This window comes from Molothrus ater, chromosome 9 (assembly GCF_012460135.2).
Source record: "Molothrus ater isolate BHLD 08-10-18 breed brown headed cowbird chromosome 9, BPBGC_Mater_1.1, whole genome shotgun sequence".
Classification (NCBI taxonomy): Eukaryota; Metazoa; Chordata; class Aves; order Passeriformes; family Icteridae; genus Molothrus; species Molothrus ater.
Window position 1 is genome coordinate 3,076,270 of NC_050486.2, and position 26,854 is coordinate 3,103,123.

At 54.2% G+C, this 26,854-nt stretch overlaps 1 protein-coding gene across 6 annotated transcripts in view; it reads right to left on the minus strand.

Annotated features, from left to right (window-relative positions):
* CACNA1E (calcium voltage-gated channel subunit alpha1 E) overlaps positions 1 to 26,854 on the minus strand; it is a 107,719-nt gene that overhangs the window by 31,199 nt on the left and 49,666 nt on the right. For 4 of the 6 annotated variants that reach the window (XM_054515723.1, XM_036387992.2, XM_054515722.1 and 1 more), the window contains exons 9-30: positions 23,082 to 23,197; positions 22,076 to 22,129; positions 21,619 to 21,744; positions 21,147 to 21,356; positions 19,725 to 19,837; positions 19,373 to 19,485; positions 19,129 to 19,260; positions 18,756 to 18,828; positions 18,277 to 18,394; positions 17,540 to 17,607; positions 15,866 to 15,963; positions 12,936 to 12,992; positions 11,093 to 11,677; positions 10,693 to 10,967; positions 9,950 to 10,109; positions 9,306 to 9,435; positions 8,748 to 8,807; positions 8,371 to 8,477; positions 3,468 to 3,479; positions 2,055 to 2,151; positions 791 to 951; positions 297 to 434 (exon numbers count right to left, since the gene is read on the minus strand). In XM_054515723.1, coding sequence (XP_054371698.1) covers positions 297 to 434; positions 791 to 951; positions 2,055 to 2,151; positions 3,468 to 3,479; positions 8,371 to 8,477; positions 8,748 to 8,807; positions 9,306 to 9,435; positions 9,950 to 10,109; positions 10,693 to 10,967; positions 11,093 to 11,677; positions 12,936 to 12,992; positions 15,866 to 15,963; positions 17,540 to 17,607; positions 18,277 to 18,394; positions 18,756 to 18,828; positions 19,129 to 19,260; positions 19,373 to 19,485; positions 19,725 to 19,837; positions 21,147 to 21,356; positions 21,619 to 21,744; positions 22,076 to 22,129; positions 23,082 to 23,197 — 3,003 coding nt within the window. The remainder of the gene's footprint in view (positions 1 to 296; positions 435 to 790; positions 952 to 2,054; positions 2,152 to 3,467; positions 3,480 to 8,370; positions 8,478 to 8,747; positions 8,808 to 9,305; positions 9,436 to 9,949; positions 10,110 to 10,692; positions 10,968 to 11,092; positions 11,678 to 12,935; positions 12,993 to 15,865; positions 15,964 to 17,539; positions 17,608 to 18,276; positions 18,395 to 18,755; positions 18,829 to 19,128; positions 19,261 to 19,372; positions 19,486 to 19,724; positions 19,838 to 21,146; positions 21,357 to 21,618; positions 21,745 to 22,075; positions 22,130 to 23,081; positions 23,198 to 26,854) is intronic. The other 2 variants (XM_036387995.2, XM_036387994.2) reach the window with 1 other exon arrangement.

Consider the following 26,854-nt stretch of genomic DNA (forward strand, 5'->3'; position numbering starts at 1 on the left):
CACATGGGCATTTAGAGAGGTCCAGTCCTACCATTATCCCTAATATTGACTTCAAACATATCTCCAGGCCACACAGAAAAGGCATTTTCCATCATTCAGTCCCTAAGGAAGAAGCTAATCCCAGCCACAGCTCCTGTCTCATAGCAGGTCTAAAACCCCTTTTGTGCTGGCTATAATTTGCTGTTCTCTCCGCCTCTCAGCCCAGCAGCTCCTCTCTCAGTCTCACTGGGTGTAACCTGACCACCCCAACAGGGTGACCACCCCTATGGGAGGGGACAGAGGAGCAGAATACTCACTGGGGCCACCCCTCGCCCGTGGACACGGTGAACAGGGTGAGCAGAGCCCAGATGATGTTGTCATAGTGAAACTCGTGCCGCTTCCACTCCCTGCATTTCACCTCCATCTTGTTCTTCTCGTGGTCCACGTAGTTCCCTCTGCAAGGAGGACAGGGAGCAGTGACCTTGGGTTTTTGGGCTGCCAGAGTGTGGGATGGTGGGTTTCAATCCTGGGGGCAGCACAGGTGTGTGTGGGGGTCACCTCTCCTCCCTTCAGCCATGAGGAAGAGTAGAGAGGAAGGGAAAGTAAAACAGAAAAGAGAAGGAGGAAAGAACAGGAGCAAATTAAGGGCTCTGCACCCCACAGAAGGATGGGCCACAGCTCTGGGGATGGGGCTCAGCCCATGCTGTCCCCAGGAGCAAGGACTTAACAGGGACCCACAGCAGACACGACCCAGTGCCCTGCCCTTGCCAGAGGGGTCAGAAGCACCAGAGCTACTCCCCAGGGCACCTACATGCAGTCCTTCTGCGTGTCCTTGGAGCTGTCAGTGCAGTAGAAGAACTTCCCCTTGAAGAGCTGCACGGCGATGACGGCGAAGATGAACATGAAGAGCTTGTAGACAATGAGGATGTTGAAGACGTTCTTGAGAGATGTCACTACACAGTCAAAAACAGCCTGGAAGAGAGGGCAGAGCTCACCCTGGGAAACCCACAACCCTGAACCAAGACCAGGTTACTTGCTGGGAAAAGAAGGAAAGAGCTGGGCCTTCTCCAAGGCCAAAAGTTATTTTGTGAATGAGGTTAACACCCAGAGCACCTACAGCACACGTGTAGGGACCATGCAGCCCCTGAGACAGCACCAGGGATGGATATTTGTGTCCTCAGTGTTCTCTGCAACCAGGGAAGCAGATGGGGGACCATCCTAATGATGCAATTAGCAGCACTCAAGACTAATTAGCGAGCACTTCATCATTTTGCATCACCCCAATAGCAAGGCAGAGCAAATACCTCTGCCTGCCACAGCAGCACGTTCCTCAGTGCTCTCAGCCCTGGCTCTCACAGCACTTCAAGTGGAGATTGTCCTGATCTCTGTTTCATGGGACCAGGTTTCATTTTCCTTATCCCTGTATCCCTGATGAAGACAGGCACTTCCAGAAAGGAGCTGACACAGGCTGACTCCATCCACTGATCAGGAAGAAAAGCTGGGGTCATCCCCCATGTTTCTGGGGTGGCACCCTGGTCTCATCAATCAGCCAAACCACTTACAAGTTTTAAAAAAAGGGCTTCCTTGTTCTCATATTCTTTTTTGGCTCTGTATCCCATGAGCTAAGGTAGGGAAATTCATAATCCTACCTGCGATGCAGAAAAAATCCAATTATTGAGATGGGAAATCCCTCTCCAGTGCAACACCATGACAGCACAGCACACAAAACCCTGAGCTGTTTGCAACCTGCTCTGGTGGGAAAGATGAAAAACTTCCCAAAGAGACTTGAGCTCTCCAAAACCAGGGCAGCCTATTTTTCAGGAGAACATCTGGGCTTGCTCCATTTTGTCCACTCAAGCCCCACTTTCCTTGGCAGAGGAACTACTTCTGGACACCTTGCAGTGCTCCAGGATTGCTTTTAAAAACTCACTGCACCTCCAGACACAAGGGGCTCCTAGAACACCCCAAAAGCTTTGAAAACAACTCATTTATTGCTCACAAACAAATCACTGGGGTGGTCCCTGCTCCCAGGGAAGAGGAGAAGAGGATGTAAGGCAGGAGATGGAGCTCATTACCTTCAGCTTGGGCAGCCTCTTGATGGTTTTCAGGGGCCTCAAGACCCGCAGCACACGGAGGGACTTGATGGTCTTGATATCCCGGCCCTTGTTGGTCCTGCCATGTCAGAGGGAGGCACACACACCCAAAAATGGAACAGAGAGACAATAACCTTGTAGACCTGGTGCCCTGGGGAGCTGAACTGCCAACAACACCCACCCAGCACGTGTGAAGATGGGAACAGGAAGGGGCACAAACTCTGCTGAGCGCTCAGCCCACCTCAATGTGGCTCCTCCGGCAGCCAGCAGAGGTGGAAAACAAGGCAATCCCCTTTTTCCTGGGATTAGCACCCTTCCAGTGACCTCAACAAACCCCTCACTGTGGGAAGCAGTGCAGGGCTGGGGCAGGCAGTGCCAGGAGGTTTGCAGGGCACAGGCACACACTGTTTGCAAACAGGGCTTGTGCAGGGTCACCACTGCTGCAATTGTTTCCTTCCCGTTGCAAGAAATGCAGAATAAAATGAGGGAGGTTTGCTCAATGGGGTCCACATTGCCAGGGAAATTGTGGGTGCCTCATCCCTGGAAGTGTTCCAGGCAAAGCTGGATGGGGTCCTGAACAGCCTGGTCTAGTGGAAGGTGTCCCTGACCAAGGTGTCCCTGACAGGGGTTGGACCCTTGGGAGGGTCTCAAAGGTCTCTCCAGATCAGAGCTATTCTTGCCTTCACCCCAAATCAGCTGAGGGAGGCAGAGCTTACCAGGAGAATTCTTTAAAAGCCCCCTCATGACCCTCATTTCTTGCATATGAGGATTATTCCCCTAACCACAATACCAGGTGGGTTTTTTTTTTTCTTTCTTTTTTAACCAAAGCCTGGATCTCGAGGTCCTGGTGAAGGTGGCACAGCTTGGATCCACCAGGCACCCTCGAAAAACGTCAAGGAAATTACTTGCAACAACAGATGCTCCCAATTACACAGCTCCTTGGCGAGGGTTAATGCAACAGGGAGTACAATAATGGGCTTAATCATTATGAGATGTAAACAAAACCACTAATTAATAGCCCTCCCTAGGAGCACAGCCCTCACATGCATGGGAAGCAACTGTACAGACGGACCTAGGACTCACTTTGCTCCTGTTTTGCTCAGAAATAGGGCCTGGATAAAGGCCTGGGGCACCTGACTGAGGGCTGGGGTGAGGGTTTGAGGGCAGCACTCAGCTGGTGCAAGTTGTCACCAAGGTCACCCCAAGTGCAGTGTCTGACACCTGCTGAGGGGGGATCCCTTCAGCCCTCAGGAGTGCCTGCAGAGCAGCGTGCTGCAGCCCCTGAAAACGCAGCTGAGGGTCAGCCCAGGTGTGGGACAGACTGAGCTCCACCTGCAGCCACCCCCCTGCACTCCCAGGAGCAGCATGCCACAAGGCCTCGAGCACCATAGTTACCCCAAAGCATTCCTGTCGGCGATCCAGCCCAGCAGCCAGCGAGCAGCACCAGCAGAGAGGTGGAAAAAGAAAGAAAGAGAGGAGGAAGGTGAGAAAAGGGTCAGGGGAGCTGCACAGGGACCCTGCAGCAGCTGCCCACCACCCCAGACCTTGGGAGAAAGGCACAGTGTGTAGACCATGTAGCCCTCAGGATGGGGCACATCTCCAGGGAGGGACCCCTCCAGAAGCCTCTCCTGCCCTTCCTGCTGGAGGTTTTGGGTGGGGGGCACGTGGTGAAAGCTCTGCTGCACGAGGAACCTGCATGGAGTGGGACAGGGGGCAGCAGCAGGAAGGCACAGTCCTCCTCAGCCAGGAGCTGTGGGGTCAGGGAGCCAAAGGCAGGTGCCTCCAAGGGAAGCCACCTGCAAGCCACAATAGTTCCCATCCAAATTCTGCTAAATCACCTCCGCTGAGAGCTCCACTGAGCCTGAGCTGCAGTGCAGGGTCTCCTGCAAGCCAGCAGGATGCTCCAATTGGACAAGCCAAGGTGGGCTCCAAGGTCCCTGGCTGTAACCAAGCCTCTGTCCCTGTCTGAGCCAAGTCCCTGCCACATGCACACAGAGTGCTCAGCACTGGGGGCAAAGCCTCTAAGTAAAACATTTCCTAAAACACATCAAACTCACCCCAGCCCCCGGCTGTGTGTCAGTCCAACGTGAGGGAGGTGTGCTGAAAAGGTGACAATTTAACTTGGCAGCACTTCTGTGGTGCCCTGACCTGCCTCACACCAGGTTATTTTGCAGTACCTAGGGGTCCTTCTCTCTTCCAGACCCAGTGGGCACAAGGAGATGCTGCAAGGAAAGAAGCCTCTCTGCTGGGTAATCAGCCCCTGCACACCCAGGGCTCCACACTGGCCACTCAACCTCTGCACCAACCTTTCCACCAGCCCTGGACAGCTCTGCAGAACTGCTGTGAACTGCAGCCTCAGAGGGAGGCAAAGGCCAGCAGGGTCTTTACTTGTGGTTCTGGTTATTTCAGCTAATTTAATTTGAACTCCTTGGAGATTTACAGCTTTTTATTTAGGCTGTGCATGGATTGATGGATTAGCTTTCCACGTGGAGAGCCAGAGATGAATGGAGACAGACTCTCCCAGGATTTGTGGCTCTGAGGGAGCAGTGGACACGCCACAGTGGCTCACAGAGAGATGGCTTTGTGGGGGGACACTTGGTGGTCAGTGATTTGGATGTAGCACACACAGCCTGTGGGTGATGGTGGCACTGCTGAAGCAGCTCCAAAGCTCCTGCTTTGCCCACGGCCATCCCTGTGGGAAAACCAGAGTGCTGAGGGCAGGCAGGAGGGGCAGGAAACCTGCAGGGCACACCCCAGAATTCCTGCTGGGATGTGCAGGACTCAGGCACCAGCTGATCTCATCCAGGAAATCACCACACTCCACAGGCACTGCTGCTCCCACCCAGCAGCATGGAGGAGAGGAGGAGGAGGAGGAGGAGGAGGAGGAGGAGGAGGAGAAGGAGAAGGAGAAGGAGAAGGAGAAGGAGAAGGAGAAGGAGAAGGAGAAGGAGAAGGAGAAGGAGAAGGAGAAGGAGAAGGAGAAGGAGAAGGAGAAGGAGAAGGAGAAGGAGAAGGAGAAGGAGAAGGAGATGGAGAAGGAGGAGAGGAGGAGGAAGAGAAGGAGAAAGGAGAAGGTAAAGGAGAAGGAGGGAGGAGAAGGAAAAGCAGAAAGAAGGAGAAAGGAGAAGGAGAAGTAGGAGGAGGAGAAGAACATTCAGAACATTCCCCGTGCCCTGGCCCCACATCAAAGAGCTCACAGAGGGAGAAGAAAAGGAGATGGATTGGAACATCAGCAGCAGAGTTTTCCCCTGGGGATCAGGAGGGAGACTGAGAGGGAGGATAGCAGGCTGGGACAAGGAGAGCTGGTGAATATCCTGCAGCTCCCTGGGCTGCCGAGTTCTTAGAAATGCTTTATAATGCATGAACCCATCAGAAATCACCGTGGGGCCTTTGTTCCCTTCACTGCCGAAGCCATGAGCTCATCTCCTCCAGCAGGAGCCAGGCTGGAGGCGGGGCAGACAGACGGACAATCCTGCGGGTTTACATGACAAAAATCCCCATCCATGGCACAAGCAGCTCAGGATGTACCCAGCTACAGCTGCAGGAGAGAGCAGGGGACACCAGTGCTCGCTGCAAACGTGTGTGTGTGTGTGTGTGTGTGTGTGTGTGGAGATGCCAAGGCCTTCTCCACATGCCTTCACCCTCGAGAATTCAGCAGAGGGAACATCCTTCCCTCAGCAGGCAGGTGCCAAGCAGAGCTGGAAGGTGCCAGGCAGCTCCCCCACATGCCCTGCCAGCTGCAGGGCCACCACAGGAATTGTGCCACCCCTGTGGGGCGAGGCCAAGGGGACAGTAAGCAATTCCTGTGCACTGGTGAGCGTCACCACAATATTTTCTGAAAAATTATATTATATTAAGGATATATCCTCTTTGTCCAGGATTTTCTCCTGGGAAGCTGAGAAGTCTCAGAGGGGAATGAAACCAATAATTATCTGACTGCTGCTCCTGTGTTTTGCTGCTTTGGAATGTAGTTGGACATTGTTTACCAACAGGTGCATGTTTGGTTGGTTCCATGTGAATTGTTTTTAATTAATGACCAATCACCATCAGCTGTATTGGACTCTCTGAGTCAATCAGGAGCTTTCATTATGATTTTTCTTGTGAAGCCTTCTGATGTATCCTTTCTCCTTCTTTAGTATAGTTTTAGTATAGCATGATATGATATAATATGATATGATATAAAATGATATGATATGATATAATATAATATAATATAATATAATATAATATAATATAATATAATATAATATAATATAATATAATATAATATAATATAATATAATATAATATAATATAATATAATATAATATAATATAAATCAGCCTTCTGAGAACATGGAGTCAAATCCTCATCTCTCACCTTGTCCTGGGAACCCTCACAAACACCACAGGTGAGGACACCCCTCCACCCAGGAGCAGGCTGAGCCAACAACCTGTGCTCCTTCAGCCATCAAAACTCTTGATGGAAGTTGCCTTGGAAGGAAAATGCTCCCTTTCCCTCCTCCTCAAACCATCTTCAGGCTGCTGATGCCCTTGAGCCCTGCTGGACACACTGAGGGGCTGTCCTGGAGAGCAGGGATCAGCCACACCCTGGAGATGCTCCATCCGCCCTCGTGGTGGCCCATGTGGCCTCCCAGAGGCTCAGAGCATTGTCCCCAGGCAGCAAACCTGCCCCAAGCCCCTTCCCCATGCTGGGGTCTGTGCTCAGCCCCCTGCCCTGCCCAGGGGCTGCTCCATCCCTGTGCTGGGCCAGCTGAATTCTCCCGTGCTCTTCCCAAGGGGAGAGCAGGGGCTGGAGGCACCGGGTGCGGAATGGGGTGAGGAGGGTGAGGAAGGCACAAGCAACGAGCCAGAGGGGCACAAATGGGTGAGAACCAGGAGAAGGAGCTGCTGCCCAATGTGGGGTGAGGTGGGAGGGATGGATTATGGGCTGTAATCCATCCAGGGACCTCGTGGGCACCCCGAGAGCCCCGCACGGTACCTGAGCTGTCGCCAAGGCTCCCGTCCTCCCCTGTCAGCAGCCACTGCTGCCAGTGTCACAGGCACAAAGAGAGAACAACAGCGTGACAAAGGAGCCTGAGCCTGTCCTCTCTGCTCCTCTCCCTCCAGTGGGGCAGCACAGCCCTGGGGATGGACCAGGGGATGCTCCTTCCCTGCCAGCACCACCTCGGCACCACACATCCCTCCCTGAGCTCTCTGCACCCTGTCACAGACATCTTTTATGAAAAATCTTTTCTTTAGGATTTTTCTTCTTGAGAAACTGAGAGGCCTCAGGAACAAAATGTAAACATTGATTATCTGCTGCTGTGGAATGCAACAAGTAGATCTGTGATTAGCCCATGTTAGATGTTTCTAATTAATGGCCAATCACAGCCCAGCTATCTCAAGCAGAGAGTCTGAGACAGCTGCCTTTGTTATCATTCCTTCCTATTCTATTCTTAGCCAGCCTTCTGATGAAATCCTTTCTTCTATTCTTTTAGTATAGTTTAAATGTAATATATATCATAAAATAATAAATCAAACCTTCTGAAACGTGGAGTCAGATCCTCATCTCTTCCCCTCAACCTGAGACCCCTGTGAACACTGTCACAGCACCCCCTGCCCCAGCCAGCAGCACAGGGCACATCAGAGCAGCAGGAAACTCATCCCTGCGTGCTCCTGCCCTCCATGGCACATCCCAGTAGCCACAGGTGCCACAAGCTCAGTGCCAGGGCCCAATCTCCAAGCAATGCTCAGCGGGGATGCTGCAGGGCAAGCACACAGCCCTCTCTGTGATGCCTCAGAGGACGCTGGCACAAACCCCACCAGCCTCATCCCCACTCCTGCAGGGCTCCAGACCAATGTCCTCCTCAGACCAGAAGAAAACTCACCAGCCAGGGGTACCATGTCCAGCACAAATGTGTTCAGAGGGCAGCTCCACCTGGCAGGCTGTGCTTTTGCTGTCTCTGTGCACCCCAAGATGTATAGCAGGTGTGTAACTCCAGCTCTGGCACCTTTAGGCCATTTCCCCCCTCTCTAACAACCCCTTCTGCTCTGTTTCAAATCCACTTGCACCAGAAACTTCTTCCTAGCATCTCCAGCTTGCCTTGCCTTGCTCCCTGCCTGCTTTCTCACCAGCTTCTGCCAAACCAGGAGAAACATCTCTGGAGCAGCCACACACCACTGCCAGGAGCCAGACCAGAAGGGTGCAGAGAAATAAAATATAAAACAAAATCAGAGTCTAGTAGCCATAACACACAGTTTCACCTTTCTCCCACCCCAGGGGAGGCATGGAGCTGACAGGGACAAGGGCCACTTACGCCAAGGCAAAAGCCACCAGCGCTCCCACCACCACGATGAAATCCAGGATGTTCCAGAGGTCTCGGAAGTAGGAGCCATCCTGCAGGATCAAGCCCTGATCAATCATCTGGAGGGGAGATACAGAGAGAAAAACAGGCAGGGGATGAGCAGCTCAGACTCCAAGCTGGGGGACAGGGACACTGCAGACACATCCCAGTGTCCTGGGTGTAGGACTTGGTATTTTGTGGAAGCCTCAGGGCTGATAAAGGAGGTGCTGAGCACTCTGGACCAGCACTGCTGAGAACCAGACTTTAAGGTCACCACCTTCTAAACTGAGGACCAGAACTGCAGAACTGAGCTATTTCCCAGGGATGCTGCATCCTGTCAGGGCTCTTACCTTGATCACCATCTCGAAGGTGAAGACACCGGTGAAGACGTAGTCGAAATACCTCAGCACCTGCAGACAGAGGGCACAGGTGCTCTGCAGCTGCTGCTGAGCAAACTGTGCCCACCCAGACACCCAGCTACAGCAGCTTGCCCTGGCTCAGGGGCAAAATGGGGTTGGTTTGCTTCTCCCAGACCCAGCCTCGTCCCTAAGAGTTCAGGGACAGCACCAAACCCAGCCTGTGCAGGCAGGAGGGAACCATTCCCCATGCAAATGGGTTGGAAATGATGCTGCTAGCCAGGATCACCTGCCCCACAACAGTACCAGCATCTCCTCAGTCCAAGCCACTTTACAGCTGACCAGGCATCCTGGTCTCTCCCCAGGCTCTAAACTCCACATGGGGGAAGCTGGGAGTGACCCCCACGGTTCACAACGGAAGGTGATGGGGCAGAAATCAGATTCCACAGCACAATGCATGTGCCACCATGGGCTGCCCTGATCCTACAGAGCTCAAACCCTGCAGGAGCTCTGCCTGCACTGGTAGGGGGGGCAGGAGGGGGTGGCAATCACTTTGTTACGGTCGGAGTTGGTGAGGACGGGATCCTCGGCGGCGAGAGCGATGCTGCTGGCAGCGATCACCAGCAGGATGCACATCTCGAAGTAGCGCAGGTTCACGATGTAGTGGCAGGCCCTCCTCACCCTGCAGGGACACAGCCCACATCCCAGCTGTGAGCCCCTGGCAGGACACAGCCACAGCCCTTGTGCAAACCCGCCCCATGATGCCACCTTCCAGGGTGGGGAGATGGGCAACAAAGCCTGAGGAGCAGAAGAAGGGAGCCCAAGGGGTGTTTGGACTTGTTGGTCCCTCTTCTCAGCTGTCTCAGCCCACAGCCTGGCAGGGAGAGTCCCCAGGAAATTGGGGTGCTTACTCTTCCAGGCTGCTGGGTCTGGAGAAGAGCTACAGAGCAGCAGAAACTGCAGGTAAATATAACAAACAATGAATAAAAGTTCCCAGTTTAGAAATCTGCAGTTGGGAGAGACCCATGAGCCATGCCACAGAGAGAGAGCTATATGGGGCTTGGGGAACTCCATGCTTATCAAGCCTGTTTGGGAGACACTCAGCTCCCTTCTCACAGGGATTCCCTGGTTTTGGTGATGTCTGGGGGTCCTTCCCCTTGCAGCCCTCCCCAGCCCCAGAGTGAAAAACGTCTCACGGGTTGGTGGTGCTGAAGATAAACATGGAGCTGTGTGGCACCATGGCTTTGCCTGTCTCGCTCTTTTCCTTCTTCCTCTTCTTCTTCTCCATTTCTTCCTCATCCTCTTTGGTCTCAGCCTCCTTTAAGGGGCTAGCTTCGCCGTCTGTCTTGTTGCTAACTGCAGGAAAGCGAGAGCCTTTGCCCGACCTTGCACCCAGACAACACCCGGGGTGTCCCTGCCACTCCCCCTCTGAATTCCTGCTCTGAATCCCTGTGCTGTCACAGGGAGAGGGACTAGGCAGGAAGCAAACACACCAGCTGCTGGCATGGAGCAGATAAAATGGGTTTAACAAGGCCAGTTTTCACCTTGCTGGGTAATTAATAACGCTGTTTAAAGCAGCTCACCTTGACAGCCAGGATGCTGCTAAGGGGTTTGAGTGACAGTGAGCTGCCGGAGGCTACAGATGTTCCAGGAAAAACAGGGAATGCCAGAGATTTGCCCAGGCAGAGAGGAAGGGGAAGTGATGGATAGGATGAAGGGGTGGATGGGAAGAGGTGAGAAAGGGACATGGGCCCCAAGGGATGCTGGCGCATCCGGGTTTGGGCTCCCCTGCAAAACTGGGGTGAGGTGCTGCAAGGAGCAGCACGGAGATCCCCCAGCTGATGGATGCGGACAGGAAAAGCCACACAAGCGGCTTTCCACCCCCACAGGGTCCCCAAGGGCTGGGAGAGGGGCTCAGGAAAGAGAGAGGGGTCCTCACTCTGTACCACAGCGGAGTCGTGCACATCGATCATGATGGCCGTGCTCTCGGTGGCCTTCTCGGTGTTGGGGGTGATGGAGGACAGGTCGGGCTCGCTGCGGCTCACGCTGCGGCTGGGCTCCAGCAGCGCCTGCTCGCTCGTGTCCGGGCTGCTGCACTCCTGCTCTGTCAGCGTGCCCGTCCTCCCCTGGGACAGCTCGGCTGCCACGTGTGGGGGGCTGCCCCTCTTGGTGGTGCCGATCAGATCGGCGTCGCCAGCAGGGACCCCGTTTGTCCTGCAGAAGGGACAGGGCAGAAAAGGAGGTGTGAGAAGATACGGGGGCAGGAGATGGAGAGAATACGAGGAGCTGTGGGGATGGCCTCTGAGGAGCTGTGCAAGATGCCCTCTGCAGGTACCAACCTGATGGACTCTCCGCTCGCCTCTGGCTCCCCCGGAATCAACGCCTCTGCCGCAGGCACGTCCCCGCGCCGGTCCCCATCCTGTGTCCCCTCGGCAGTGCTGGCCTCCTCCAGCCCCATCTCCTGGCTGGCCGAGCGGCTCCCCAAGATGCCAGCCGTGTCCTTGCCCTCCACGCGGGCTCTGCGGTGCCGGCTGCGCCGCTGGCTCTGCCTCATCCTCGCCCTATCCTCCATGCTGCCTCCTGCCCCGTCCTGTTCTCCTGGCTCACAGTTCCCGTGGCAAGATTTCTGCTGCCACATGTCCCGCTTGGCCCGGGGCGATGTCCTCTCCTCCCCACCGCCGGGGTTGGCCCCTGGCACCGGCTGCTCGGGTCCCTCGCGCTCTGCCTTGCCCTGCTCCTCAGCGCATTTCTCCAGGGTGACACCTTCCCCGGGTCTCTTCCTGCGGAAGATGCTGGCATGGGGGTTGATGAGGGGTGGCTCATCCTTGTTGATGCCCTCCTGGCTGGACATCTGCATGTGCCGGCGCAGCTGGCTGGTGCGCTGCTCCCACACCGACATGTGGTGTCTCCGCCGCCGCTCCCGCCTGCAACGGGGCACGGCCAGGGGTCACCATCCCGGCTGCCCTCAGCGTCCCCCCGCTGAAACACCCACCCTGGAGCTCATCTGGGAATCCCAGGCACAAGGAAGCACCACCGCTGGGCTTACAGGCTCAGTGGTGTGCCATTGAGAATTAGATATTTTCTTGTAGGTAGAGGCTCAGTAGGAGTACAAAAACATAGGCTTGGATTATCGCTACTGCTACCTCTAGGATAGTTAGTAAGAAGAGAACTAGTAAGGTTAGGAGTGAAACTGCTGGTATTGTGGAGAACAGGGCTGTTGTGGCTGTAGATATGAGTTGGATAAGAAGGTGGCCTGCTGTGAGGTTGGCTGTTAGGCGTACACCCAGCGCTAATGGGCGAATAAAAGACTTGTCTCAATTAGGATTAGGGCAGGGATTAGTGGGGTGGGGGTGCCTTCTGGTAGGAGGTGGCCTAGTGAAGCAGAGGGTTGGTTTCGCAGTCCTGTTAGGAGGGTGGCTAGTCATAGGGGGAGGGTTAGGGCCAAGTTTATAGATAGTTGGGTGGTTCATCACTGTCCCTCTGGTGCTGGGAGTGTGCTTGTGTCCCTTCAGAAAGCATCAGACTGATGGATGACCAGCCCCAGCAGGCTCACTGCTGCCCTGAAGCTTTCAGGCAGCACGTCCAGCTTCTGGGAGCAGCCAGCATCCTGGTTTGCCCATCCCAGACAGGCAGAGACCACCTTCCCCTTGAGTGACTGCCTGGGGACACCTTAAATATGGGCCAAGCCCTCTTGCTGCACCCAGGGACCTCTCCTCGCCTCTCTCCCAGCACATCCCGGGTAGAAAGCCAGCCCTGAGTCTGGAGGAGCAGCGATTTTGAGGGGAAGGAGCTGCACTGGGCTTCTGGGCTACACCACCAAACCTTTGCAGCGTGGTGCAACAACAGCCTGGAGAAGACAAGACGTGCCCTTCCCGACACCCCCGCGGCACAGGGAGAACACCCAGGAGCACAGACGGGCACGGGCACTGCTCACACCCCACTGCAAACCCACGGGCAGCGAGCCACGGGCAGAGAGCCACGGGCGGGCACCGGCACCGCGCACGGGGATCCGCACACGGGGATCCGCACACAGCGGGGAAAACGGGGCACACGGATACAGCACACACACACACACAATGAATTCCCACTCCCGAGGGGAGCAGGGCGTGCCCCGGCCCCGCGGACGGACGCACAGACAGCACAGGAGGCACAGACGGACACGCGCCCCCGCCGCCCACATACAGGTGGCTGCTGCGTGGCTCCCACATCGACATGTGGTGTCTCCTCCGCCTGTCTCTTCTGCGGAGGAAAAACAAACGGGTTCAATCCCCTCCTTCCGCTCGTGTGGGCAGCGCACAGAGCTGTCCCCCCTCCCTGGGCAGGGCCCGTGCTGGCCCTGGGCGTCCATGGTGAGCCCCCATGGGCACGCTGGTCAGGGGCTGGCACACTCACCCTGGCACTCTGCTCCCTGGGAGCCTTCCCTGTGCCAGTGCAGGCTGCAGTCCTTCAGAACCTCCGAGACATCCTTGGGTACATAACCGCTGTCTCAAACTGCTCCAAATTCACTTCTCCCAAGAAACACAAGGCAATTGGAAAGAGGGAGCAATGCATCAGGCCAGCCCTGAGATGTTCAGAGCCACCACCATGAGCTGCTGCTGCCCTGGGAGCAGAGGGGAATGTGAACTTCCCCAGCAAACACAAGGCACAAGGCCAGGTTGAGATGCCACAGAGCTGCTGTCACCTGAGCAGCCCCCACATAGAGCAAGTTAACAGGGCTGGCAGGGTGAGATTCCAGGCTTTAACCTTTGCCTCAGCATAGAAAGGATTCAGATACACACAGCTCCAAGAACTCTGCCCTGAGAATATGCAATCATAGAAACACAGAACATCCTGAGCTCAAAGGGACCCACAAGGATCGTTCAATCCAGCTCCCAGCCCTGCACAGGACAACCTCAGGAATGCCACCATGTGCCTGAGAGCACTGTCCAAATGCTTCTTGAGCTCTGGCAGGCTCACTTCCCAACAGTTTGAAGGCATTCCCCCTTGTCCTATCATTTATCAAAAAACCACCTTGTCAGAAATCCCTCTTCAGCCCTCTCAAGGTGCTCCAAGCTCTCCAGGCTTAACAACCTCAGCCCTCCCAGTTCACGGCAGAGCTGCTCCAGTCATGCCAGTGCTTATGGTCTCTGTGGACCCCCGTGCATGGGGAGGCCTCAGTGCCACGCTGGAGGCAGGGCTGGAGCTGCCAGCACCCACAGCATCCCCACAATGAGCTGCAGAGCCTCCAGACACACCCACACAGCACGTCCGGCACCAATGCATGCCGGTGCATTGTTCAACACGCGCAGTGCCCGCCTGGCAGCCCCGAGCCAGCTGCACCCAGCTGTGCAAACACAGAGCTCCCACACCATCCCTGGCCATGTGGGAACACCCATCCATGCCCACACTGCCAGCAGGAATGCCCGTGCCAGCCTGCATGCAGCAGGTACCCGCGGGGAAATGGAGCCACCAAAGGCAGGGCCCGGCTCTGAGCTCCCATCTGGGCCAGCTCTGCTCTGCCCTGGCCACCACTCTGTGGTCCCTCCACAAGCTCAGCACCACCAAAACCACACCAAACTTGAGGCTGACTACATCATCAAGCCTAACCCGTGGCATCTACTGCCTGGGCCTGACCCCAATCCATCCTGGTGAGTGGAAGGAGCTGGAAAAAAGCCCCATGAATATCAATAGCTCCCCTTCAATGCCACCAGAACAAGAAGGAAAGGTTGAAAAGATTTTTTTTCCCAACCAGCTCTGTCTGGCAATGACTAGAGAGCTCTGTCAGCAACGTGGGCAAATCCTTTACTGCCCTAATATATTCCATCTCCCCCTCTTCCTCTCTCCTATCTGTCCATTCCTCAGCCTCTCCCGCAGCCTAAAGCTCTCTATTCCCTCACTTTATCCAACACATTCCCACTGGTATCCAGAAACAGAGCCAGCATACAGACTCCACCACCTCTCCCCTAAACCCCCTAGTACTTGGGCAGACAGATTTATTACAAACACCCCACCAGCCCCAGTCCAGGGTAAAATCTGTGGCTGCTGGGGGGATCAGGCAGGCCTTACAAGCACACCCCATTCCTGCTGCCCCTAAAACCAGCATCCCACAGCATCCCACCTCTGCCAAACCAGGGAGGCTGCCTCTGACCCACCCCCCAGATCAGCACTCTCCTGAAGACAGCAGTTTCTCTCAGCAAATCTGCAAGAGATTCTGCCTTGTACAAGCTTGGCTGGGTTTCAAGGCATAACGAAATCTAAAATTCCTTGGGAAGGGATTCTATTAAAAAAAAGAAAAAAAAAAGAGGGGGAAAAAATAAAATAATCCCTTCAGCTGTACTGAAATGTACTGTTTTGGGAAACAAATCAAAACGCCTCGTTCCAATGTTGACTTTGAAAGTTTTATGTGATTTAGACCATATGACACCGCAAAATAAAGAGAAAAAAGGCAGCTAGGAAGGGAAAAAACAGAAATTTCTCCTGCTGAAATGCAGAGACAAGGCTTCTTAACACCATGCTGGAGGTTTATGTGGTTTGGGGCTTTTTTTTTCTCACCCAAATCAAATTTTTGAACAATCAAACATGGTTTCACAGACCCGTTCCATCTTTCCTAACTGCATTGGCTCCCAAGGAAGGAGCCCGAGGGAGATTTGTGACACCACTGCTCCCTTCTCCCCCAGCCCTGGCTGCTCTCCTGCAGCTCTGCCATGAAGAAACACTCCCCAGGAACAAATATCACCCCTCCTCAAGAATAACTTGAGATACCGTCCTCCTCCCCCAGCCTCCTACCATCAGCCCTGAGTGCTTGAGCTCTATATTTGGGGCAGAAAGCCTCTTTTAGCATATTTTTGCCATGCCCAAGCACTGAGGCTGCAGCTTGGTGTAGAGGGTGGCAATTTCAGGAGCTCCCTGGAGAGCTGTCACCTCTCCAAAAGCGCTGCTGCTCATGGGGAGCACACTCCTAGACCTCCATCCATCTTCAGGAAGATGCCCAGAGAGGGACTCACCCATGTGGAGACCCCTTTTTTCTTATTGGCAGCCCCCCCAACCAGGCAGACCAGGTTGTGCTGCAGCTCTGTGCCCTCCTGAGCCTGGCTGGGCTCAGGTCACCAGGAGGGTGTTGGGGAGTCACTCACTCGATAGCAGGCATGTTTGGGGCAGACATGGGGCTGACTTCTTTGGCTTTCTGCAGGGCGTGCTTCTGGTTAAAGGCCTCCTCTTCCTCCTGCTCGTCCTGCAGAGACAAGAGGGGCATTGCTCAGTGGGGTGTTGGGGTTCTGAGGGAAAGCTCAGCCACTGGGAGCAGTGAGGGATGTGCAGGGCAACCCTTGATGCCAAGGCTTGAGGGATTGAGCGGGATCTGTACTTCTGATGCCTTGGAGTGGCTGCCCAGAACAAGGTTAAGAGGATAAAGTGGGTATTTATTAAAGGCCTTCAATAGGTACACTTTGGGCAGCCAAAGGCCTCACAGAGCAGCTACACCCAGGATGGACAATGGTCATGAGTTTTTCAGACAATTATAAGTTTGGTCCATTCACATATCAGGGGTTAATCCTCCAATGACAGCTTCAGGTAATGAAGTCATATTCCCCCAGTTTGCTCCCCTCCAGTTCACTTTTGTTTACACTTTTTGGGGCCTGAGGTTGTGGGTGTCCTTGAGTTTCAGGCCCAGAGGAATTGTTTTGTCTGACCCAAATGTGAAGACAGCAGCTGACACTCTGTATGGAGTTCAGAGTTATACACTAAAGCAGTACAGGATTTGAAAAATATAAAATTTTAAGGCATCACTTCCAAAGACACTTTATTTCCATTGTGCTGTGGAGATGCAGGTTCCCCACTACACCAGATCTTCCCCAAGGCATCAGGGCTGCTCAAAAAAGTGAACCCAGCCCACTCCAGGCAAGAGCTGGGCTGAGCACGGTGGGACAACCCCAGACAGCACAGACCAGCTCAGCCCTCCCTCCTTCACAGCCACAGGGGCCAGACAGGCATCCCTCAAACCGAGTGGGAGGTAAGGCATCCATGAATGACCCCGGCAGAGCCCGGATTGCTTTAATGAGTACGGCTGTGTCTCCTGAGCAAAGAATGTCATTAGGAGTCATTAGCGAGCATTCAGCCTTTTCAAAAACTCAGCGCTCTCTTAATTGATGCTGCTGATACCCGTGGGGCTCCCCTGGAGGTGCCATCTGCACCCTCCCACCGTGGGAGGACCCCTGCACACAGCCCTCAGGCAAACCATGCCCCCTTTGGGGTCAGATTTACACCTGCATGGAAGCCTCCCAGTGAGCCACAGGGACGTGAGCAATAGCACGGGCTCCACAAAAGTCTGGGCAACACAGGATCACTGGTTTGCTCCAAAGAGTGGACACAACACTTGCAGCTCCCTCCTGCTCACCACTATCCAGATGGTGACCCAACAATTTCGAGTTCCACAAATATTTCCCAGCATGGTCTTAAAAGAAGCTGAGCAGCAGCCTAAATTGCATCTTAAATCACATCTGCTGCCCATATCTGTGGGCAAACGGGGAATAAATATTGACACCACTGGAAAATGCTTCCCATTCCACATGTCCAGAGTGCTCGGGCAGGTAAGAGTCCCCACATCAGGTCCCACCCAAGAGATGAGGGTTATCTCCATCTGACTGATGGCAAACAGGACTGGGGAGTTTAAATGGAGAAATAAAGCCATACTTGAAGTGTGGGTGTTCCTGGAAAGAGCAGCAGGTTTAAGCATTCTCCTAAATCAAAGCCTAAATGGCTTTGCCCCCACTCTGTCCCCGGGAGAAGGAGAAGGAGCAGCAGGAACGTACCTTGGTGAGCTCCTGGGCGTTGGCCAGGTTGTCCACGGCGATGGCCAAGAAGACGTTCAGCAGAGTATCTGAGAGCAGCTAAGGATGCACAAGCCGTGTGTTAAGGACATGTGTATCTGCAGCTCCCAAGGAGCCCAGCCAAAGGCACAACTCCTCACCCATCCCACAGCCCCCAGTGCCCCTCCCCACAGTTCCTTCTCTGCCCTTGGGGCACCCACAGGGGTGTGGTGGGTGTCCCTCAGTTGGGAGGGGAAGGATGTTTCTATGAGGAACGTTTGAAGGAGCTGGCTATAAACCTGGAGAAGAGGAGGCTCAGAGGTGACCTTATTGCTCTCTACACCTTCCTGAAGGGAGGCTGGAGACAGCTGGGGTTGGTCTCTTTCCCCAGGCAGCACTGACAGAACCAGAGGACACAGGCTCAAGCTATGGCAGGGAAGGGATAGGTTGGATATCAGGAAAAAGGTTTTCACCAAAAGAATAATAAAGTACTGGAATGCTCTTCCCAGGGACGTGGTAGAATCACCATCTCTGGATGTGTTTAAAAACAGACTGGACATGGCACTGTGTGCTACAGTCTGGTTGAGGTGTTAGGGCATGGGTTGGACTCGATGATCTTGGAGGTCTCTTCCAACCCCATTATTCTGTGATTCTGTGTGATTCTGTGAAGGGGATGCCCCCAGAGAGGGTGAGGAGGTGGGGTTGTCAGCACGGAAAGCGCAGCAGCCAGTAGTGGATACAGTTCCCAAACAAGGTGAGGACGATGAAGTAGATGGAGGACCACATCCCTGAGCGCACGCCTCCCTGGGAGCGGATGCCGTTGTACATCACCTCGTTCCAGTCCTCGCCCGTCAGGATCTGCGGGGACACCAGGCAGCAGCTCTGTCACCTGCACTGCCCATCCCCTGCACATCTGTGCCACCAGGTACAGGGACCCCCTGCAGTGGATAACCCAGCTCTGCAGCACCTGAGGGACATCCCACTGCACACTGATGGGGATTCAAAGCCTCCTCAGAAGAGTTTTGGAACTCTTCACCTTCTGTAACAGAGGTGGAAAAGTTTCTACCTCCTTCCATCCACTTTGTTGTGCAGGAGAGGGAGGAAGCAACAGCTGATAGAGGGGAGCTTGTTTGGTGTAAAGAACCCTTCCCAGCCATGGGGGAGAAACCAGGTGGTGCCAAGTCCCTTTGCTTGGGTCTCCTGGCAGCCCAGCTCCTACCTGAAACACTGTCATGATGGCTGCAGGGAAGGTGTCAAAGTTGGCCGAGGGAGTCCCATCCATGAAGTTAAACCTGCAAAGGGAACCAGGTGGGTGAAATACCAAGGTCACCAAACCCCTGTGCTACCAGTTCTCTTGTGTTTAGGAGGACCTTTCCCCACTCTAGGAAGGTCTCCTGAGCATTTGGTACCAGAAGCCAGAAGGTCTCCTGGCTAGAAGAACCCACACGGCCCAAAGGCAGCCCTCGAGCAGGGATTTTTGTGTGGGAGGACACTGAGGGGGAAGGTACAGTCTTGCTGGGCCCCTGTGGAGGGTGTCATCACTTGCCTTTAACACCAAGAAACTCCTGTTTCTCAGCCTTGAAATGACATACCTGCCTCCAAACAGCTGCATTCCCAGCAGGGCAAAGACTACAATGAAGAGGAAGAGGAGGAAGAGCAGACTGATAATAGATTTCATGGAGCTCATCAGCGAGACCACTAAATTCCTCAGGGATGCCCAGTACCTAGAAAACAGATATTGCTGGAGCACTGCCAGTGATGCTGGAGAGCAGGAGGGACTGGATCTGGGCTGCAGCCACAGTCTAAGGGTAACAGGCACTGATGGTGGGTACACACTTGGTTATTTTAAATATCCTCAGGAGACGAAGAGCTCGTAGGACACTGATCCCAAAAGAGGTTCCTGGTCTGAATATAGCCCAAACCACTTCGAAGATGCTTCCCACTGTGACCTGAGAAGCAGACACAGCCACAAGTCAAAGACTCAGGATGAGCTGCTACAGGGAATCTTAACATCCCCAAAGATGAGGCACCCACCACCCCATCCAGGACCTGGTGTCTCAGGCTGTCCTGGCAGAAAGGGCTCCCTGCCCACTGTGAGGGCCATCCCAATCTCCCCCTTGGAGTCTTGCATTGCCGAGCCCTGCCAAACATCTTTCCCCACACCCCCAGCATCCTTGGGGCCGCTCACCCCACAGTCGAAGCAGTTGAAGGAAGAATGGAAGTAAAGGCGTGGCCCCATCCCGTACATCTTTAAGGACATCTCCAGAAGGAAGAGCCCAAGAAACAGGAACTCTGCATAGTCTGGAAGACAAAACCCAAGCATGCTGGAGGCACTGAGGTGTGTGGAGCGTGCTGCTTGCACCCACCAGCTGAGCATCCAGCACACCACAGAGATGGGACAAGTCAAGGACCAGGCTGCATCCACAAACTCTCAGGGTTTGGGATGAGGGAATTTGATCTGAGGAGCAAAACCTCTGTATGTAACAGAGCATCAGGCCCATGAGTTAATCATTCAGGGAAGAGGCACCAGTGTCCCAGGGGATTGAGAGGACCAAACACGGCCAGCACAGAGCAGTGCAGCTCTTTGGCATTAAACCGACAAAGGCATCAACCACACGACACTGGAGGGGAATATTATCAACCTGGATTAAAATCATTGCATGGCTGGAATTTGGCCAGGGAAACAGAGCCAAACAGCCAAGAGCCAGTGAAAAGCCTTTCCAGCTATTTCATGAACATTTAGCAGGCAAGAGCCTGGCTCTTCACCTTTCCCAGAAGATGCTTCTCACCACGACCAGCTGCCACACCACACTGCAGCGTGCTGGAAGCCCGGCAGGCCTGAGCCTACTGCTGCAGATTTGGATAGAGCTGGGGCTTGACAGGATTTTCAAGGCGAGGAAGAATAACACATCTGAGAAAGCAGCATTGTCCCCAGTGCAGCAGCTCAGGAGTGAGGTGGGGGGCTGACCATGCTGCCCTGCAGTAGCCCACACTGCAGTGTCCTTTAAAGACACTATACCTTAAAGATGTAGTGTCCTTAAAGATGCAGTGCTTCGGAGACCTGACCTTGTGCCCTGGCCCATGCTGGGCTCAGGGAGGCTCCACAACTGGGAATCTCCAAGCCTGGGATTCCCTCACCGTGCTCTGCCACAAGGATTGTAACCAGGGTGTCCTGCCATGACCGGTCCCATCCCTGCAAATTTACAATAATTTTACACCTTTCCAGCAATGGCTTGTGCACATTCAAAGGTGTTTCTCCAGCAAGCTTTCCATCACCACTGTTCACAATTTTGGGATAATCTCCACTGAGACTGGCAGTGTTTCTCTCTCATGACAAACACATCAGACCTGAAGGACACAGAGCCAGCACAACTCCTCCGTGTGTGCTCACAAGGCTGAGACATCCCTCAGTGGCCATGGAGCCAAGAGCAAAGCTGAATTAAACACCTCTACATGGTCGTTTGTTATCAACAATGGATGGAGCTGAGGTTATTCCCCACCCAGCTCCCCACCAGCATGACTGTGGCAGGACTCATCCCTGTAGGCCTCAAGGCAAGCAATGAGGGCGTGCTGCAACGCTCTCCCACCCACACCAAGGCCAGGCACTCACAGAGGAAGTGGGTGAGCCAGGCTGGCTGGTTGTGATGGACGATGGCCACGCAGGCAGTGTTGAGAGCCACCAGGCTCAGGACGATCCAGTAGAAGACCTGGGATTTGACCATGTGGCGCACAGAGATGCGCAGCAGCCGCTCCTTGTGCCGTAAGTAGGAGGCACCGTCCACCCTGGCACCTTTGAGGCCAGAGTGACTCGAGGGGTTGCCTAAAGGAAAAAAGAAAGGGAACAAGGAGTTGGATGCTCCAGCCTCTCCTGTGATATGAGACAGGACATTGCTCACAGACATTGCTCTTATGGGGCACAACGCATCCGGGGAATTTTTATGTGGCAGCATCTTTAGCAGCATCTCTGCTGCTAAACTAGCAGAGATGTCTGGTTTGTGACACTCTACACGTGATGGGTGGGACTCTGGGAACCCAAGCTGCTGGCAGAGGTTTGGGGGGAGCAAGCTGCAGACTGCACTGACCCAAGGTTGGATGGAGACGTCTCCTCTGCGCCAGCCTCCGCTCGCCCACGGAGGAGATATCGACACAGTGCTCGTCACCCGACATGGCATCCGTGCGGTTCCGCTTGATGGTGGCTCTCCTGAGCACTGGCAAGGCAAGAGGAACAAGTGTTGGAGTCTCAGTGGCCCAACTCTGACCGTAGCCAGGCCATTGGATCAGGACCTGGTGGTCAGAACTCAGGTCTGATAACAGGACAAAGAGACCCAGTGATGCTAGTCCAGAGCTATTCCTTGAGTGGAATCAGACACAGCATCTGCACTCTCTCAGGAGTTACGGTGCCAATCCACCTCCCCTCACCCCTCTCTTGGGCTGCAGATCCCACTGGGGCCTCCCCATCACAGCTGGAGGGTCTGAGCCTCCAGCTCCAGGCAGGCAGAAGGAAGGGCAGGCAGATTTTAAGAGCATTTCTGGTCTTACCTTCTAAGGCTGAGGTCCCCGAATTTTTGTTCTCTTCAGCCAGCATGACTTCCTCTACGCAAAACACACAGTTCAGCATCAGGAGACAAGGCACTGTCACACATCACTGCCTGGTACTTAAGAATTTCCCCCAGCCCAGAGGCTGGCTCTGCAAACTCTTACCAAGTATTGGTTAAGGGCCCAAAAGCAAATTCTGGAGAGTGACAGGTGTCTGCTACCAAACATCATATCAGAAAAGAGAATTACTTGTGATCAGCCGTTCTCCCTCCACTGCCATTAAGCTCATGAAGGAAGTTGAAAATTGTAGGCAGGTCTGGGGCTCAAGCAACCCAGCCCAGGGCTAAAACTGAGGTCTGGTGCTCAGGAGTCCTTTGAAACACCCATCTTTTACAAGTCTGAATGCTGGATGAAAGTGTAAATCTTCCCTTCCCAGAGCTGAATGCACTGGCCTCATTCCTAGGAGGAGCAAGCAAGGACATGGGCTGTGGCAGTTTGGGAACTAACACCCACGGGCTGTCATGCCTGGTGTCAGGAGGAAGCCTGGAACTTCCACCACCCCCAGCCCAGGTCCAGGAGCCCTGAGGTAGGAACCAGTAAGTTCATCCCCTCCAGATGGCTCCAGGAGGAGATTTAACTGGAAAACCCTTCTCCCTGCTGACTGCTCTTCTTTCCCACTGCCCACCGCTGCAGGGGACTCCAGCAAACGCCAGGAGAGAGGAAACCATGGCAGAGCACAGCTGACAGCCCTGTTGCTTACAGCCTCCCAGCAGATGCAGCGTGCTTCATGCACAGAATGTGACAATTTCATGCCACAGAGCACGAGGACTCACCGGAGGCTGGTGATGTCCTTGCCTGCAGCCTGGTGGGACCAAGCTCACCCATGCACTCAACATCACCTTGAGCACCCTGGACACTTCAGGGCTCAGGGATTCCTTTCCATCCCCACCACCCCACATGAGCAGCAGTGTGTTGTCCCCCCAGATGTCCCCTGGGCACCGTCCTTTACCCGCTTTGTCTATCCACGCCCGGTAGCCGTTGAGCTCCCGCTCGATCTGCTGCTGCCGCCGCAGCTTCATGAAGGCTCGGCGGTTCTCCACGCGCTCTCTCTCTTTGGCAAACTCCCTGGGGAAGGGCAGAAGGGAAGGCTGAGAGCAGGCCCAAGGGGCAGCAGGATGCCCAGGGGGCTGGGGAGCCATGGCACAGGCAGCAGGGACCAAGGTGGGTGTTGGGGACAGGCAGGGGTACCCCCAGCCAAAGTGTGGCCAGAGGATGGGTGAATGATCAGGGAGGAGAAAAGCAGCACTGGGTGGATGTGAGCAAACACCCTGCTTGGTTGCTCAGTCCTGCATGCTCCAGCTGGGAGCTGCTGCCACTCAGGGAGGATGATCCCAGTGCCACTCAACTCCAGAGCCAGCTCATCTCCTGTGTGTCCCTTCAGGGAACAAAAGCTGGGCACTGTGAGGAGGCACTGAGGGGATGGAGAAGGGAAGGTCCCGTCCCTTCCTTTCACCTCCTTCTCTGAACCCTTTTTGTTTCCAGCCTCTCCTTGGAGTATTTTCCCAGGACTTGAGACATGGCTGTCCTCCTCTGGATGTCAGGGTCTCACAAGAGCTGTCCAGGTGTGATCACCAGCACAGACTCCCTGCACCTACAGAACTCCATCCCACGCCCTCAGCCCCTTCCCAGTCCCAGGATGCTCCGAGGGAAGCGTGATTACAAAGAGCAAATGGCACTGTTCTCTCTGTGAGAGGAACATCTCTCTCCCCAGAGACCAGCAGCAATCTCAGGCCTCAGAAAAATAAAAACTATTCCAAAGAACGGAAGGAGCTGCTCTGTCTGCTGCGGAGAGCGTTCAAGTGCATTACCCCAGCTGAGCTATTACACCCTGATGCAGTGTGGGCTTTTGCATGTGTGCGTGTGAGTGTGTTTGAGTGGAAAGCCTGGAATGTTCCCTGCATCTCTTGTTTAAGATCCCCAGACAATCCAAGCGCTTTTCATTCCACCCCAGGAAGGTGCAGTTTCCTGCCGCTCCGGCATTAAGTGACAAATGACTCCCCCTCCAGCACTGCCTTTCAGACTGAAATGAGACTTTCTTCCTGGGGCAGGGAAGCGGGGCAGGGAAACAAAAGGCAAGGGAGAGAAAAGCAGCCTAAGTGAAGGGAAGGGGGGTGGGAGGAGATGGGGGAGAAGGAAGGACCTCCCCAGCCAGGAGTGAAATGCACTCGCAGTTTTGGGCATGCCATGCCAAAGCATCTCCTTGCTCTAGCTGGAGGAAAGGCAGGAGCATTTTGGCTGTGCAATCACCCCTCATCACCCTTTGTTTGCAAATTTGGGATATCAAGGAATGAGAAAATGCTGTTTGGAGGCAGAGTCAATGGGGAAGTTTCCTGTCCTCTGATCCTACCAGCTCTGCCCCACAGGCCATAATTCCACGCAGCCTTGGCAGCACTTTTCCCAGACCCCATAAATACCAAATCCTAGAATGACTTGGGTTGGAAGGGGCCTTAAAGACCATCTCATTCCTTGCCATGGACAGGGACGCCTTCCACTACCCCAGGCTGTTGAGACTCCCATCCAACCTGGCCTTGAACATTCCAAGGATGGGGAAGCCACAGCTTCTCTGGGCACCCTGTGCCAGGGCCCCACCACCCTCACAGGCAGGAATTTGTCCCAATATCTAATCCAACCCTGCTCTCTGTCAGTGGGCAGCCATTCCCCCTTGTCTTATAGCTACATGGCCTTGTCCAAAGTCCCTCTCCAGCTCTCTTGAAGCCTCTTTAGGTCCTGTAAGGAGCTCTAAGGTCTCCCCAGATCTTTCTCCATTCCAGGCTGAACAACCCCAGTGCCACAGACATTTTTTATGAAAAATCCTTTCCTTAGGATTTTTCCTCCTGAGAAGCTGAGAGGCCTCAGGAACAAAATGTAACCAATGGTTATCTGCTGCTGTGGAATGCAACAGGTGCATCTGGGATTGGCCCATGTTGGATGTTTCTAATTAATGGCCAATCACAGCCCAGCTGGCTCGGGCAGAGAGCTGAGACACAAGCCTTTGTTATCATTCCTTCTGATTCTATTCTTAGCCAGCCTTCTGATAAAATCTTTCTGCTATTCTTTTAGTATAGTTTTAATGTACTATATATCATAAAATAATAAATCAGCCTTCTGAAACATGGAGTCAGATCCTCGTCTCTTCCCTCAACCTGAGACCCCTGTGAACACGGTCACACCCCAGCTCTCTCAGCTTGTGTGCAACTGGGAGAACTTGGGAAGCTCCTCCTGATGTGTGTCAGCTGGGAACCTGGCCACTCTCTGCTGCCTCCTGCTTGCTCATCCCTCTGTCCTCCAGCTCCTTGTGCTGCATGGCAAGAGAAACCACCATTGTGTGCCCCCAGTGGAAGCCACCCAGAAGGACCCAAGAGGAGCCTCAGGCCACCTCTTCCTGCAGAGGGGAATGGGGGCATTGGAAAAGGTGCTCATCAAGCAACCCTTTCCCCCTTTTCTTGAGGCAGCCCTTCTCCTCTTGGAGCACTAATTTACAGGAGGCTGGTGCCACACACACTCAGGGACAGGGCTCATGCAGCTGTGGCAGCGTCTCCGAGGGAGCCACTTCCCACTCACTTGATCCCTAATGGAGCTTAATTGCTTTTGTCCATTAGAAGGAGGAAAGGGTGGCAGAAAGGGGAGGGGGAGAGAATAAAAAAAAGTTAATCTCAGTTAATGAATTATTACATTTCAGAGAGACACGTTCCCAAGCAGGGCAGCAGCGGGGGCTGGTGACATCTGAGAGTGGGTAGGCGATGCTGACAGATCAAGGATTGCTCAGAGCCAATTTGCAGCAGCAAATGGGTAGAGATAATACTGTGTGTGAGTGAGAACAGGGCCAGCCATGGTGACTGACAACGCTTGGGAAGGCTCCAAGTCACAGGCAGGGCAGCCTGGCATCGCCCAGAGAGCGGGTGCCGTCTCCCATTGAAGGGTCTGCTCCTGCTCTCTTGGGGTTACATCACCAGGGATGGCCAAATTCTGCCCTGCAAAGAGCCCAGGGCGGTGCTGCCCCGTGGGGTCCCTGCAAGGGGGCTCAGAGCACCCCAGCAGATTGCACAGTCTCCACCTCTGCTTGTCCACCTGGGTCTTCTGGCCCCAAACCCTGATGGCTCCAGCTCAAAAACATCCACCTCTGGCAGCCAAGATCTGTGATGCCAGCCTGGTGTCACTGCACCCCTCACTGCCCACCCAGAGAGCTCTAGAGGGAATTGCTGAAGGCCCTGGTGGGGTTTGGGGGTCCATGTGCCATCTGTCCTCCTGCTCCCAAGGGCATCATTCCCCCACACCCCCTGCCCAGCCTGTTGGGGCAATGGGAGCACATGGTGCTTCACTCTTCCTCTGCCTGCAAATTCTCCTCCACAGCCCCAGCATTTCCCTCGCATGGCCTGAGAGCATCTCTGCTCCTGGCAGGAGACCCTGGGGGACACCACCATGCTCAGCCACATCCCTCTCCAGGGCCCCCCAGCCACCCTCACACCAGGAAAGAGATGGTTTTAGTCCAATGTTATCTGCTCTAAGGACTGGAAAACCCAAGTCTCCAAGGTTTCAATGGGAGAACCACTCATGGAAGCATCCAGCATAAAAATGGGTCCCCTCTTGAAAAAAACAAAACACAAGAAAACAGGAAAAAAACCAAAACAACCAGTTACAGGAAAACCAAGAACCAAAAACAAGTTAAGAAAAAAGAGCATCACCAAAAACAAGTTAAGAGAAAATTGTACCACAACCACTGCA